At 37.1% G+C, this 13,030-nt stretch overlaps 1 protein-coding gene across 1 annotated transcript in view; it reads right to left on the bottom strand.

Moving 5' to 3' along the window:
- The window catches only part of WDFY3 (WD repeat and FYVE domain containing 3), a gene marked incomplete at its 5' end in the record, with an annotated part of 98,139 nt that overhangs the window by 15,926 nt on the left and 69,183 nt on the right, over nucleotides 1–13,030 (bottom strand). Inside the window, 14 exons of the mRNA XM_010187212.1 lie at nucleotides 872–1,025; nucleotides 1,822–1,928; nucleotides 3,133–3,250; nucleotides 4,043–4,162; nucleotides 4,512–4,566; nucleotides 5,093–5,173; nucleotides 5,520–5,605; nucleotides 5,966–6,086; nucleotides 6,348–6,496; nucleotides 7,264–7,427; nucleotides 7,633–7,801; nucleotides 10,112–10,165; nucleotides 10,932–11,159; nucleotides 12,044–12,121. Coding sequence (XP_010185514.1) covers nucleotides 872–1,025; nucleotides 1,822–1,928; nucleotides 3,133–3,250; nucleotides 4,043–4,162; nucleotides 4,512–4,566; nucleotides 5,093–5,173; nucleotides 5,520–5,605; nucleotides 5,966–6,086; nucleotides 6,348–6,496; nucleotides 7,264–7,427; nucleotides 7,633–7,801; nucleotides 10,112–10,165; nucleotides 10,932–11,159; nucleotides 12,044–12,121 — 1,684 coding nt within the window. The remainder of the gene's footprint in view (nucleotides 1–871; nucleotides 1,026–1,821; nucleotides 1,929–3,132; nucleotides 3,251–4,042; nucleotides 4,163–4,511; nucleotides 4,567–5,092; nucleotides 5,174–5,519; nucleotides 5,606–5,965; nucleotides 6,087–6,347; nucleotides 6,497–7,263; nucleotides 7,428–7,632; nucleotides 7,802–10,111; nucleotides 10,166–10,931; nucleotides 11,160–12,043; nucleotides 12,122–13,030) is intronic.

Below are 13,030 nucleotides of genomic sequence, written 5' to 3' on the forward strand. Positions count from 1 at the left end.
GGGCTAAGTAGACAAGACCTCAATATTTTTCCAGTAATGGCCATACCATTCTGTGTGAAATACACTTGTAAGAGGTTTAGATTCACAGCACAGAGCTCAGAAAATACGAGCTTAATGACACTGTTAAGGTGACACAGAGAGTAAGGAATATTCATCTCCTATGGACAATAGGTATGAAATGTGACTCCCATTTAATAACCACTCTCACAAAAGCTAACTGCAACATTTCAACAAAACTTTTAAAAATACTAAAAGTGAAGACTGTTGAATAGATTTGCAAAGATTAAAAGACTATGCAAAAAAGATGGTGAACACCATCAGGTGTAGCAAGTTACATGGAGAAAAATGCAAACCAGAGAAACTCCAAGTAAAACATGATGATGTGTGTGTTTCGAACTGGTGAAAGAAAAATAAAAAATCAATTAAAACACACCACCCCAAACAAAAATGCTTTTTGGGTATTTCAATGTCTTGTTTAGCAATTCTCACAGCAAATTTTCATTAACCACTTAACCACTTAAAATGAACAAGCACTGTTTGAGAAAGTATCTTAAGTCTGATAAATCTGGAAAAAAATAAATCTGAGGCATCACAGAGGAAATAAGAATTCCTGCTACATTCTTCCAGATGAAACAATAAGTTATGAATCATTCAGACTTTTAAATACAATAGTGAATAAACACGTAGTATCAGGAAGTACCAGAAGTAGTCCTGCTTGTACTTTCATGTCAGAATGTGCAAGTCCTCTATCATTTTCTCCTGAAGTTAAATAGAATGTTTTCTGCCTTAATTCTGAGACACAGTTCTCATGTCAGACTGTTTGGCACTGTTCTTGCACCCACAGCAATGCTACCAACCTCTTTCTGCCTACCTAGATCAAAATTGTTGGAATTGAGCAGGAATTCAGGGAGGTAGAAGAACTCTGGGATGAGCTCCTTCACGTCTGCCATGTTGTGCTTTGATGCAGAATACCAGGCCTCCCGCACACTGTGAAACATTCGGTCAGCCAGGTCAAAGTGACCGCCCTGCAGGACAGAGCCAGAAGCACATCAGCATCAGAGCATCTCTCAGCACAGCAGATTTTGGCAAGAAGGCAAGACAGAACATCCTCTGCCTAATAAAGTCACTAAGGAATGTAGCATGTTTCTTCCTCTAACATGACAGCTTTACACAGCTGCATTACTTTTTGGTATGCAATATCAGTAACTACAAAGCACTGAGATACAAATATACAAAATTTTAAGAAGAGAGTGAGCCAGTCCTATTTCAAAGTTTAGTCTCTCCAGAGAAATGCCATCCCAAAGAAAATAAATCTTTTTGCCTGATGGCTTCTGTCTAGGAAAATACTTGACATGTAAAATTACACACCCCATTACTCATCAGAGCTGGCAAACAATTCCAGGCTCTGCAAACATTTGTTTATTTTAACACTCAGTACTAAACTGGCTCTTTGGATAGACACATGGATTTAAAATAATGATCTTTCAGCACCCCTAGCACAGAACTAAACAATTCCCATGTGATTCTTTCAACAGACAAATAAAGCATGATGAGCAAAGTATTTTTTTCACAACAAAACCTGCTTTGTTTTTTGTCTGCTGATACAGTTTTCCACATGTATTTAGAAAAAATGTTCAAACTGTAAGGAAAAGAGAAATTAGCATTTTAAAAAGAAACATCAAAAACCTCCCAGGTAATAATCTCTCTGCTAAAAATACTTCTTCTGCCACATTTGATGAGAACAAAGCTGACTGATTGCATTTTTCACTTAGGTCTCAAATGTACAGCAGGAAAGAAACACAAAGTGAGTGAACTTTTTACCTGTAACCGTAAGAAGATCTGAGTAAAAGGCTCCATTCGGACAAGATAGGAAGCCACTATCATGGCCGATGAATAGTGGGTCCCATAGTGATAAGCTGGAGTTTCTCCTGCACAAGATTAAAAATCATAAACACAGAACAAATAAAACAGTTAGGTGACATAATCAGTACCGAAAAAAATGATAAATTTAATTACTGCTGCAATTAAATTACTCTGTGACCTTGGAAACATTTAAAATTGGAATTTGTAATTTTCATACTTAGGACTCTGAAAGCCTTATGTTTTGTCATGGTCACCACTTGAGTTTTGGCTGCAGTACAGCAGCCCTAATTCAACGGGCTTCTGCCCAGCAATGCTGAATGGTTAGTAACTTTTAATTTTAACTAATTGAAATGTTGCAGTGCAGCTATGGTGGATTTCTGCCGAAGAAACTATTTTTTCTTTTAGTCTTATTGCTAACTGTGGAATTAAAGGCTTGGGCAGAAATAGATCTCTGAGTTGTTTGCTTCAGATTTCATACAGCTTATACTTAATTTTCCTGGGAAAAGTCTACGTAAATACACTTAGAACATACTGATTCATTTCTAGAAATGAACGTCTTTGCCGCCTGGTCTTGTTTGATACAGAACAGCACTGCAGTAGTTAAACAGGCTTGTCTTTTCAAAAGTACACAAGAAGAAATGTATCATGTAATAGGTGCCTTGCCAAACACATAAGTTTTATTATCAACACATAAGAAAGCCCTAAAAGTAAAAATACATAACTTAATTGCACCTCATTCTGAAGCGTTACAAATTTAAGAACCTATTAGTTGCATGGGTTTTCTTTTGGTTGATTTTGGTTGTTTGGGTTTTTTTAGCTAAGAAAATGTTGTTATATTAGAATAAACCCATACATTTAAATAAGAAATGCTAACAGAGAAGTATTCCCATTCCTTTGTACAACTTATTGTCTTGCAGCATCACTCAAACTATATTAGTCAGAGTCAAATGATTGTGCACTTCATGTGTCTGCCCATTCTAGCCTTTAGACAATGTTAAATTTTTCTGAATGTGCAACTCTTTGCCTTTATTTTTATATACAAACAAATGCTGTCATTTGCATTTAAAACATAGAAAACAACACGACAAGAAAACCAAAGTCCCTTTGTTCCCATTCAGTATTTGTTGGAGAGTCACTAAAAAACACAGTAGATTTCTCCATATCCACATCCAGACCTTTTGACCCATATTACAAAAATCCATGACTCCCTCCCATCATGTAACAGGCACATGTCCCTCTGCTCTTCCTGCAGGATGTATCATTACTCACCATTGGGATCTTCCCAATCTTTGTATCTCTTCTTGTACTGGGCTAATCTGTCTTCTGTTTGAGCTCCCATGGGCTTGGCCAGGTTTCTGAATGTCTTGGGATTTGCAAGGTCCAGTTCCTTAAAAAATAAAACAGACATCAATTTTATAAAAAAAAACAAACCCTTTCAAAATGCTGATTACCGTATTTAACACCATATACCTCCTAAGGCTGTCATCTTTCTTTTCTATGCGCACAGCAATGTTTGATATGCTTAAAACAGTCCTTCAGTCTGATCTAAGAGAGTCAGTGCTTTTTATTTTAAGTAACATCTGAACTCCAGCTAATTTTTGCCCTGCTCCCTTCATCCAGTTCCCTAGTCTCCCTTAATTCTGTTTCTAACATGTACCCTAACAGTATTTTATGTTACAGTCCAGCTGGTAGCAATGGTTGCCCATAAAAGTATTAATAGGATCTTTTTTCTTTTTCAAAAGCAAATTCTTCACTGTGGACCAGATTTCATAGTAACCCCTAGCAGTCTTCTGGACAAGCATGCTTTCTCTGTGAGCATAACATCCTTCAGAATATTCAGTAGAAAGGTAATGCAAAGAATTACACAAACTGCTGCAACACACAGGAGAGGCAACTGCCTTAGAACAAGCTATGCATCCCAGTCCTCATCTGTGCACAGTCCAGTAACATCCATAAAATCAGCATAGGTTGATAATCACCTGCGCACATGGGATAGCCAAGAATCTCTACTATCCTATCCACTGACAAGTGGGAGGAACATTACAAAACAGATTACATCAAACAAATGGTGATAAAGATAAGCCTCGGTTTTACCGGTGTAGTATGAGCCATCTGTAATATTTGCAAAACCTCCAACACATAGAAGGTTACTATTAGGCTGACAAGATATTTTATTTACCTCTGAATCATAGTCTGCGAGGATCCAGGGAAAGACGGGGTACTGCATAAGATCATTATAGGATCTGCCCGCCAGGGTGTTTAAGTGCATCAGGTACTGGAAGTTACTGATTTCTCCTCTCTTAAGGAAGACAGATAACAGCACGGTAAAGTGTTCATTTTATAACAATCAAATGTCTACACTGCCACACTGCCAACGTGTTCAGCTCTACCCAAACTTATGAAACTTACTTTAATATTACAATGCTTACTCTACTTTTACTATAGCCCCTCCCCTTGCATTTTCAACAGTAGAACCATTTCCTATTTAATGATGATATCATGAAAGACTACAAACTAAAAAGCTGAGCTACCCTTTCATTAGTAGTATATTCCATCTGATTGAATAAGAGGATGCAACTTAGTCTGCACTGATTAATTATGTATCACTACAAAATGTGGAATTAATACAAAAAACCCCAAATACTTACTTCCCATCTTTGAGTAACAGATTTTTCTCCCACTAAAGTGCTAAGCAAGCCAGACCTAAAGGGAAGAAGGAAGTGCATTTTCTGACTTAGCAGTAAGATCTGGGTTACATCTTCACAAAACAATACAAAGTTTTAAGATTAAAACTTGTAAATTGTAACAATTAGAGAAACAGGGCTTTGTTCCTTTCTGCTTTAGTGTGCCTTTATTTCTAAACACAGACTATTAAAATTTTGCACAATCCAGTGCAAGTACAAATGTATCTAACAGGCTGCAGATGAGGAAAATATCTTTAACAATTTGGATGAACCTACTGGTTTTGGAACTCCAGTTCCTTTCAGAATGTACCTATATATTGACAATGTTGATTTTGATAGCATATCAATTAGTAAGAAGATATACCCCTGGTGCCAATGATATTAATACATTTAAATAACTGGAGCACAACTAGTACTTTATTTTGGTAATGCCCAATTTTAAACTGAGGTTGCAGTACTCTCCAGTGAATCCTGACCTTAATACAAGCATAATTTATTTGAAAATGATGAGCTAAAGAGAGCTCGTGAGGAACAGAATCACTTACCCTTGCTCTACACTGGTGTTTGGCCTCTGTCCAGACACTGACTCTGAACTGTCTGTTAGAGATGGCACCACAGCCAAAAACCTGCGTCAGCAGTTAAAAGGAAATTAAGATTAGTGTTTCTGTTATGACATCTTTGTAGAAACAGAGAACGTTTAGTACAATTACAGACTTCATTTCGAGCAGCTACATAACATCTTCAACAGCACTGGAAGGACTCTTTTCTCACTGAATGCATACTGCAAGTTTCGCATGCAGGCATTAGTGCTTCCTAGTGGTTCTTTTCTGCAGCACCGATTTTGCTACTGAGTTATCCACTGGGTAACAGCCACCACTCTCACAATCTGGGTCTGGTTGTTAGATCACTGTAGGCTCAACACAGATACTTGCAAACATTCAGATTAAATGTTCTAAACTTATTTTACAATACCTTTGATAAACTTTGTTTCTAACCCCTTTTTGGAAAGCTAGAAGATAGTTCCGTCCATCTCCTGAGAAAACTTCGATTGCAATTGGCTGAAAGCAAAGAGGACAAATGCATGTCAACACTCACACGTTTGCTTGTCACCTCTGAATGTCAGATGCAGATCAACTTAGTCATACTGTGCTACATCTGATACCAAAGTACAATAAGGCAGACTTAGCTTAGTGCAGACAGCTGTTTTATTTTTGGAACACTAAAATTCACTAATTCACCCAATAGACTAAACCACAGTAAGTCAACTGTTCAGACACAGATGCCCAACTTAAGCACTTCAATTTCAGCAAAATGAATAGCTTAACTTTCCAGTTACCTATTTATTTTAGTTTTTTAAAGTGATGTCATTGTTAAATTCCAAAATGGACTCCTTAATCCAAATATGATGTCCAAGTTACCTGCAAAAGGTATCTCCTTTTATGTACTTCCTTGATATCTTCATATGCAAAAATGCTGCATGTTCTTTTGAGTTGACTTGGACCTTGTCTTGCTCCTCTAGGTATGATTGGCTCATGCATCCTGTAAATGAGTATAAACAGGCAAGAGAAATGTGACTAAAAAGGAGATAAATTAAAAGAATTATTCTTTTGATTCATATGAGTGCCTAGTTATAGAAACAGTTGATTTTCACAGTATACCATACCCCACCAAGAAGTTTGTGAATACAGAGGAAACTGCTCCTGAAGTCTTTCTGAATGAGAGTTGAACTCCCAAAAATCTCATTAAATACTTCTTCTTCAGCTATTAGAGACTGATGAAACTCTCTACTAATCTACTCACTTTGGAGGCAGTGTCTCAATATCCCGTATTTCTCTGGTGGCTGTCATGGTAAATCCGTCAATGACATAGAAATGCTCTTTCCCAAAAAGCAGCAGCCCTTCACTGGTGTCAAGGCCCTGAACCCGAGCACAGCGGTACATATGCTGGATCTGTAATGAAAAGCAGACATTCAGCAAAAGCAGGTTAACAAGCTCATGTTCAGACCACTGTTTTGTTAGAAAAAGTCCTAGACACTGTTTTATCTCTTATAGAAATATCAGAAATTCTGCTATTCTTCACCTTAATCAGAAAGAAACCTACCACTAGTAATTGGCAATTGGGGAGTTAAATAAAGCCTCCTCTGTATAATACAGATGTATATATTTACCAAGTTATCCACTCGCACTATGCTTCTTGAGCATACTTTAGAACCTACAGCTCACTCAATTATGATCACTAATGTACTTACTGGTATACTTCAGATGGACAAATTCTGAAATACCAAATATGCAGTATGGCTGTTCAATGCTGTTCTTGGGGATAAACAACTAGCTATCAAGGTTTTTTGTTCTAGTGAAGGGAACATTCCATTACAGACAGTCTGCCAAGTTCAATATTTATATTTTCAATGTATTTTCTGTCTGCATTCATTAAGCTGACAGGATAATAAACCAAGCATGGGATAGCTCACAGCTTTCATTTCAGGACAGGTTCTTTTTTCCCTAGCAGGCAGAAGGAAAGAAAAAGTACAGTGTTTTCAGCTCAGGACCTCTTTGAACCAGAGCACACATTTGGTTTCAAGGAGGAAGGAGATGGAATATTAAGCCAGTTCAGCTGTAGATCAGGGAACGTGTTTCAGACATTCACTGAGGCTTGCAACATGTAATGTAGAAACTCCAATATAGTAAGTGCTTACTGCGTTTGAAGTACACAGTACCTTCTCTCCTTCTTCGAGAAGTCGAAGCAAAGTTGTGTTGTCAGTCTTCTCCTCTTCATCAATTGAACTCCCCTCAACGATTTGATCCTGCGATTGTTCCTGGTTCTCATCATCTCCTCCGTCAGGAGCAGAGCGAGATCGTTTCAGAGGAGGCTTCACCAGGCCTGGTAAAGAAGAACAGATAAATGAAAACCTGGCACATAAAAAATTCACTTTGCAAAACCTACTGAACTTTAAAATTACTGTTCCAATGCTAAGACAGAAAAATAAGAGTCCTACAGGATCCTTATGCTTAATGCAAATGCATGAGAAGATATAAAGGCAGATAAATTTAAAGAAAATAGTTCGGGACAAAACAAATGATCTAACCTTTGACTCTTGCAATAGTGTCCTCCCCGTGTTCTGGCTCCTGCTGAGTTGTTTCACCGACTGTATTCTCTTCTATAGGATCCTGGAAGACTGCAGGGTTTCCAGAAGCCAAGCGCATGTAGTACTCCTTACTGTCGTAACTTATAGCTCTTCGGTAACGAGCAGGTTTCTTAGAAATAATTGAAGAAGCTTGGTCAGTCAACTCCTCACTTCAGAGGGTGTTTTTCAGAAACACTGTGTGCAGCAGAGTGCATGCCCATCAAGCATTGTGTGTAGTCAGTCATACATCAACACATACAGAAATGGGCTATTCAGTAGATCTAATCTGTAGGCTAATTTGCAAGGAACCTATTCAGCCACACAAGTAATAATGAGGTTGCAGAAATGCCTGCAGATAAACCTACAACATTGGAGATAAGAAGTATGGCCAGTATATTATGAAGTGTTACAAAAGACTGGGATACTTGTGCTTAAGACTGATCGATCAGATGGCCATTTTATCATCTTTGATCACTCCCTACAACATATGCAGCTTCTTCATTAGCTAGCTAACTTCTTTACTAGGCAATAGTTTGAATAAAAAATTGCCTCAAGGAAATATACAGATATGCGGAAGTTGAAATGAAGTAAAAGCAGCCAAGACTGGCTTTAAGGCCCAGAAATTCTTAATTCAGTTGTTTCTTTTTCCGTAAGGATTCTGACGGTTTGCAGACTGGCACAAGAGGCTCCTTAATCGAAGTAATTCTTCAAGGACCATTAGTACCTTTGGGTATTGACAATGGATTATGATATATTTCACTACAGAAGTGGTGTGCGGTTTTCTGTGGTTTGGGAAAGGTTTTTTTTGTTTGGGGTTGCTTTTTCTGAGGGGTGTTCTGTGGCTTTTTGTTGTGGGTTTTTTTCCTCTTGTTGATCCTGCTTCCTGACATTCTTATGTTGCTCAGTTTATTACGGAGGTAACATTCAAAATAGAAGCAACAACCAAATGAGGACAATAAATATGTCAGAATGATCACAGGAGATACAAGTGAAGATAAAACAGGTATTAAAGAGCCAAGATCGTTTCCAAAATTAAACACACTGATGCACATGGATGGGAGAAAACCTATTGTCATTTTATACTGCAGTTGAAAATGTTCTTCTCTGATTAGTGTTTAATCCCACCCTCAAACTCCAGAAAGCTCACTTTGTGAATGTGTTCAGTTCTCCATCGCATATCTTTTCTGTTTTTGTTTCGTAGCATTATTCCCCAATGAATTCAGAAATTAGATTGAGATAATTATAAAACACTACTATAAATCTAGTTTGAAGCTTTACATTATGTAGAACTGTAGAGTATCACCTGCCATTTCAGTCAAGGTTTTCCCTTGTCCACTTTTACAGTAATAACTGGAAATACATAAAATGCGATTTATTTTTTGTTGTTCATCTGTATGATATTATAGTGGAAAACTAAATAACCTGTAAAATCAAATTAGCTTTATTAAAAGTGGATGCTCAAGACAACTAAGAGATTAAGATCAGCAACACAGAGATTTATTATTTCAGGTCAAATTGACTGCCCTAAAAGTAAAAAATTTAAGGCACTGTAAATCTAATTTGCTCACTTACGCTTGACTAAGTCTTCACTCCTTATCACCACAAAACTGCCACTTAAGTGACACTTAACACCTCTGTGGAAACAACTTACGTACAGCCTACAAAGAAAAATCCAAAGTAGCACAGCTAACGTGAAGGAAAACAGTAACAATTTATATCAGGTATTCTGTATAATAGAATTATTTTCACTTATATGTATTAGTTTATTGTTGAATGTAATTCAAAATGAGTGAACGCACATTACACACTGTACTTAGTGATGGGCAAGACTGTGTGTATAATTTAGCAGAGAGGCAGCTTAATACTGAAATGCTTGCAGAGCAGCCACTTCCAAACAAATATGTTATTTTCATGGCAGGATTTCTGTTTTTTAAACAAATCTGTACATTTCATTAATAGTAAAAATGAGGAGAAGAGACAAAATTAATCTGGTAGGCCTGTTGCAGCCCATTATGGCCAAAAAGGAGAAAAACTGCTCACCAGATCTTCTTTGAGAAAGAAACACTTACTTTCCCAGTAAGTGCTTCCAAGTGATCATTTTGCCCATTACTAAACGTGTTCCACAGACCATTAGTTCAGATCCCAAAGCCACAACACTTCACACAGTGAGAACAGTGATAGCACAGCCCAATACAGCCTGTTAGTGTGCAGCAAAGGTAAGATCTACATAAAGTTTTATTAGGTGACAGTTGAGGAGAGCACAGTAACATCTTCTAACGTGATTACTGGAAAAACCTTTAGGCCTGGAAATATTTACTGAAAGAGTAAGTTGAAAGTCAAACGTAGAAGCCTTGTTAAGATTGGCTAGCATGCAGGAGGGGAAAAAAAAAAGAGTTGTATTTATTTTACATTCTTGCAGTCAGTGTATTTGTTTCTTTACCTTTTGGGGAATGGTATCATCAGATGTCTCAGGAAGTCTACTTGAGAAGTCAGACTGAAAACAGGGCATCAATTATATAAGCATCAGAAAAAGAACACTTTTGAAAAGAACATATGATGGCATGTTCTCCACTTTGTGTGAATTAGACAGTCACTACAGCTATTGTGTGTTAGATTGCAAGTAGACAAATACACCTAATGGTTTAAAACTGGTTGTATGCTATTTTTTGTCTTCTTGTTTTAAGCACTTTGACACTCATGCTTGATCTGAGGAAAAATCCTGCATGTAGAGATCCATGCTTAAAAAGACATAATAAAAACTGCTCCATTTCGTAAAAAAGCTTTCAAAGACCACGCACATTTCTGCTACGTAGCCTACATTAATATTCGCACAGATGAAAGCACATTTCACAAACGCACTCAAACCAAGGCCGGTTTTTTCTTTTTACTTTCTTTTTTTTTCTTTCCCCACAGCACTGTTAACTGTGTTATCTAGCATAAGGCCAAGAACTCAGACTGAAACCTCCCATTGCTATAGTACTTCTCAGCCTCCAGAGGCTTGTGAAGATGCCTCTGCTGCATCTCCTATAATGTTGCAACTGCTAATCTTCAAGTTCACTTAGTTTTGAGCCGAGTGGTTCAGTCCCTTCACTGAACACAGTATAAATGACAACTGGACCTTACTAATCATTTAGGACATACAGGCAGAATAGCGGGTAACACAAACAGAGTAAAACATGTTTCGTAAGAGAAATTTATAAAAAAGTACAGATTTTACAACATGTAATAAAATTACTCAGCACAGAATCTTGTATACTTACCAGCAAGTTTGTTTCTTGCTCAGCTTCAGGCATGTAGGGATACTGAATATAAAACATGTCATTTCGCACCATCTTCTTCCTCATTCTGCAGGGACCCTCAGTCATCTCCAACATCCACTTGTCCAGATGGGAGCCAATGGGGGGACCCCACAAACCTCGCTCCCGTAGTAGCTCATATTCAATTTGAGACCACTCTTCTGTCACATATTTTAATGCATTTTGCTGGCGCTGAATACAAAGACATTTGTATATGCATCAAGAATAATGTTGTTAAGCCTGTCTCTGATGTGAGCAGAGACATTTTCACTACATTACAGAAAAACACATAATTCATTTGAGCATTTTCTAGTATGCCTTCGTGAGACTGCCTGTACCAGTTAACTAGGGCTCATATTGTAATCTTCTCACAGAAGAAAAAGAAAAAGAAAAAGTAAAAATGCCGCTTTTGGCTTTTATCTTTAATTGACTGTAGTTAAATGAATCAAAGTTTGTTTGGTGGTTTGTTTTTCCCTAGATGGTTTCAATGACCTGTTTCTCTTGGAAGCTGATTTCTTAGGATTTATAACATGCAGCTCAGCAATAAGTTTGAACCAAAGGACTTTGGAGAGGCTTGGAAGAAACAGCAGTGTGCAATTTCATTCTGGAAGGCACAGAGCGGCCACTTTCTATCGCTGCATGATTTGGGAAGAGTACCGTAAAATTTTCTTTGTGTTACTATAAAAGTAGTGTTTGTACACAATGCTCCTCCACATCTTAAGTTTCTATGCAATGTTTCAGAAAGACAGCATATTGTAGCCTATTTCCAATCTCTCTCTCTCTCCTTTTTTTCTTTTATACTTTTAAGGAAAGATTACTTAAGCTTCTTGAAAAAAATCAAGATTTAACTTCTAAAATATTACTACAAGAGTTTTCATATACAACCAAATCAAAATTAGTTTCCTTATTTGTCTATTTGCATTAAAAACCCCTTAAAAATAACAACTGTATCTAAATATTCAAGCATTTCACCAATGAATTCCTAATATTTTACAAGCCCCACACTGAGAAATATGATCAGTATAACCAAACAGGTCAAAATATCAGTGTCAGGTAATTAATTCACTGAACCATACCTCCTGATATTCCTTATACTGCATATCAACCAGGTCCCGAACCACTGCAATGTGAGTGAACATCCACTGGGAAATTTCCTAGTACAAAGGTAAAAGGACAGACAGAATGACATTTCTATCAAAGTAGGTTTTGTTTGAATAAAAAGCCTATGAATACATCAAACTTGCTAACCTGCTCACAAAGGATAGGTTTCTTAAAAAAAAGTTACTTAGATGATGAATTTCAAAGTAATGCATGTACCAGTACTTAAGGTTTTGTTTTGCTTGGTGTTCTTTGTTGGGTTTTTTTGGTAGTTTGTATGGGGTTTTTTTTTTGTTTAGTTTTTTTTAAAGGTTGTAAATATATGCTTATGGATATCCTTTAAAAGAAACTGGCAAACACTTGGAAAATATTCCAAAGTTCAGAACAATCCCAAAAAGCCAAAGATTGGCACTAACTGACAAATATTACTACTTTTCCCTATTTCCTTTTAAATAATATTTTGCAGATGCTGCTTACTTAGTTTGTTGGAAATCCTGAAGACAGCCAGTGCTCCTCACTCTATACCTCAATACACCTCTTTTCATTTTCTGCTCCCTCTACCGATATGGTCAGTAACAGTTCCTGTCAACTCAGTTTGCGAGTTTCTTCCTTTTTATATTAATGTGTATACTTGCTCACCAGGCAAAACTGCTGAGATTACTAAGAATTTTATTTTTTCTTATCAAAGCCACTGCATAATTTTCAGATCAGTAAGAGAAGTGGCAACACATTTTTTTCCACAGGACACAAATAACTCCTGATTAAGTCACCAGGAGTTATACATTGCCTTGGGACAGGAATGCACCTGCTCCCTTCGAACCAACATCTCCTTACTTACTATTTCAAGTGATAAATACAGTAAGAACTCAACCCTCCAAAATGTTCAAATCTGTTTTTCCTTTACTTTCAAGGCCTCTGATATTTTACACTAACTGCTTGCAATGCACCACCAGGTACTGTGCTAC

The sequence above is a fragment of the Mesitornis unicolor genome, unplaced genomic scaffold (assembly GCF_000695765.1).
Source record: "Mesitornis unicolor isolate BGI_N332 unplaced genomic scaffold, ASM69576v1 scaffold496, whole genome shotgun sequence".
In the NCBI taxonomy this organism is placed as follows: Eukaryota; Metazoa; Chordata; class Aves; order Mesitornithiformes; family Mesitornithidae; genus Mesitornis; species Mesitornis unicolor.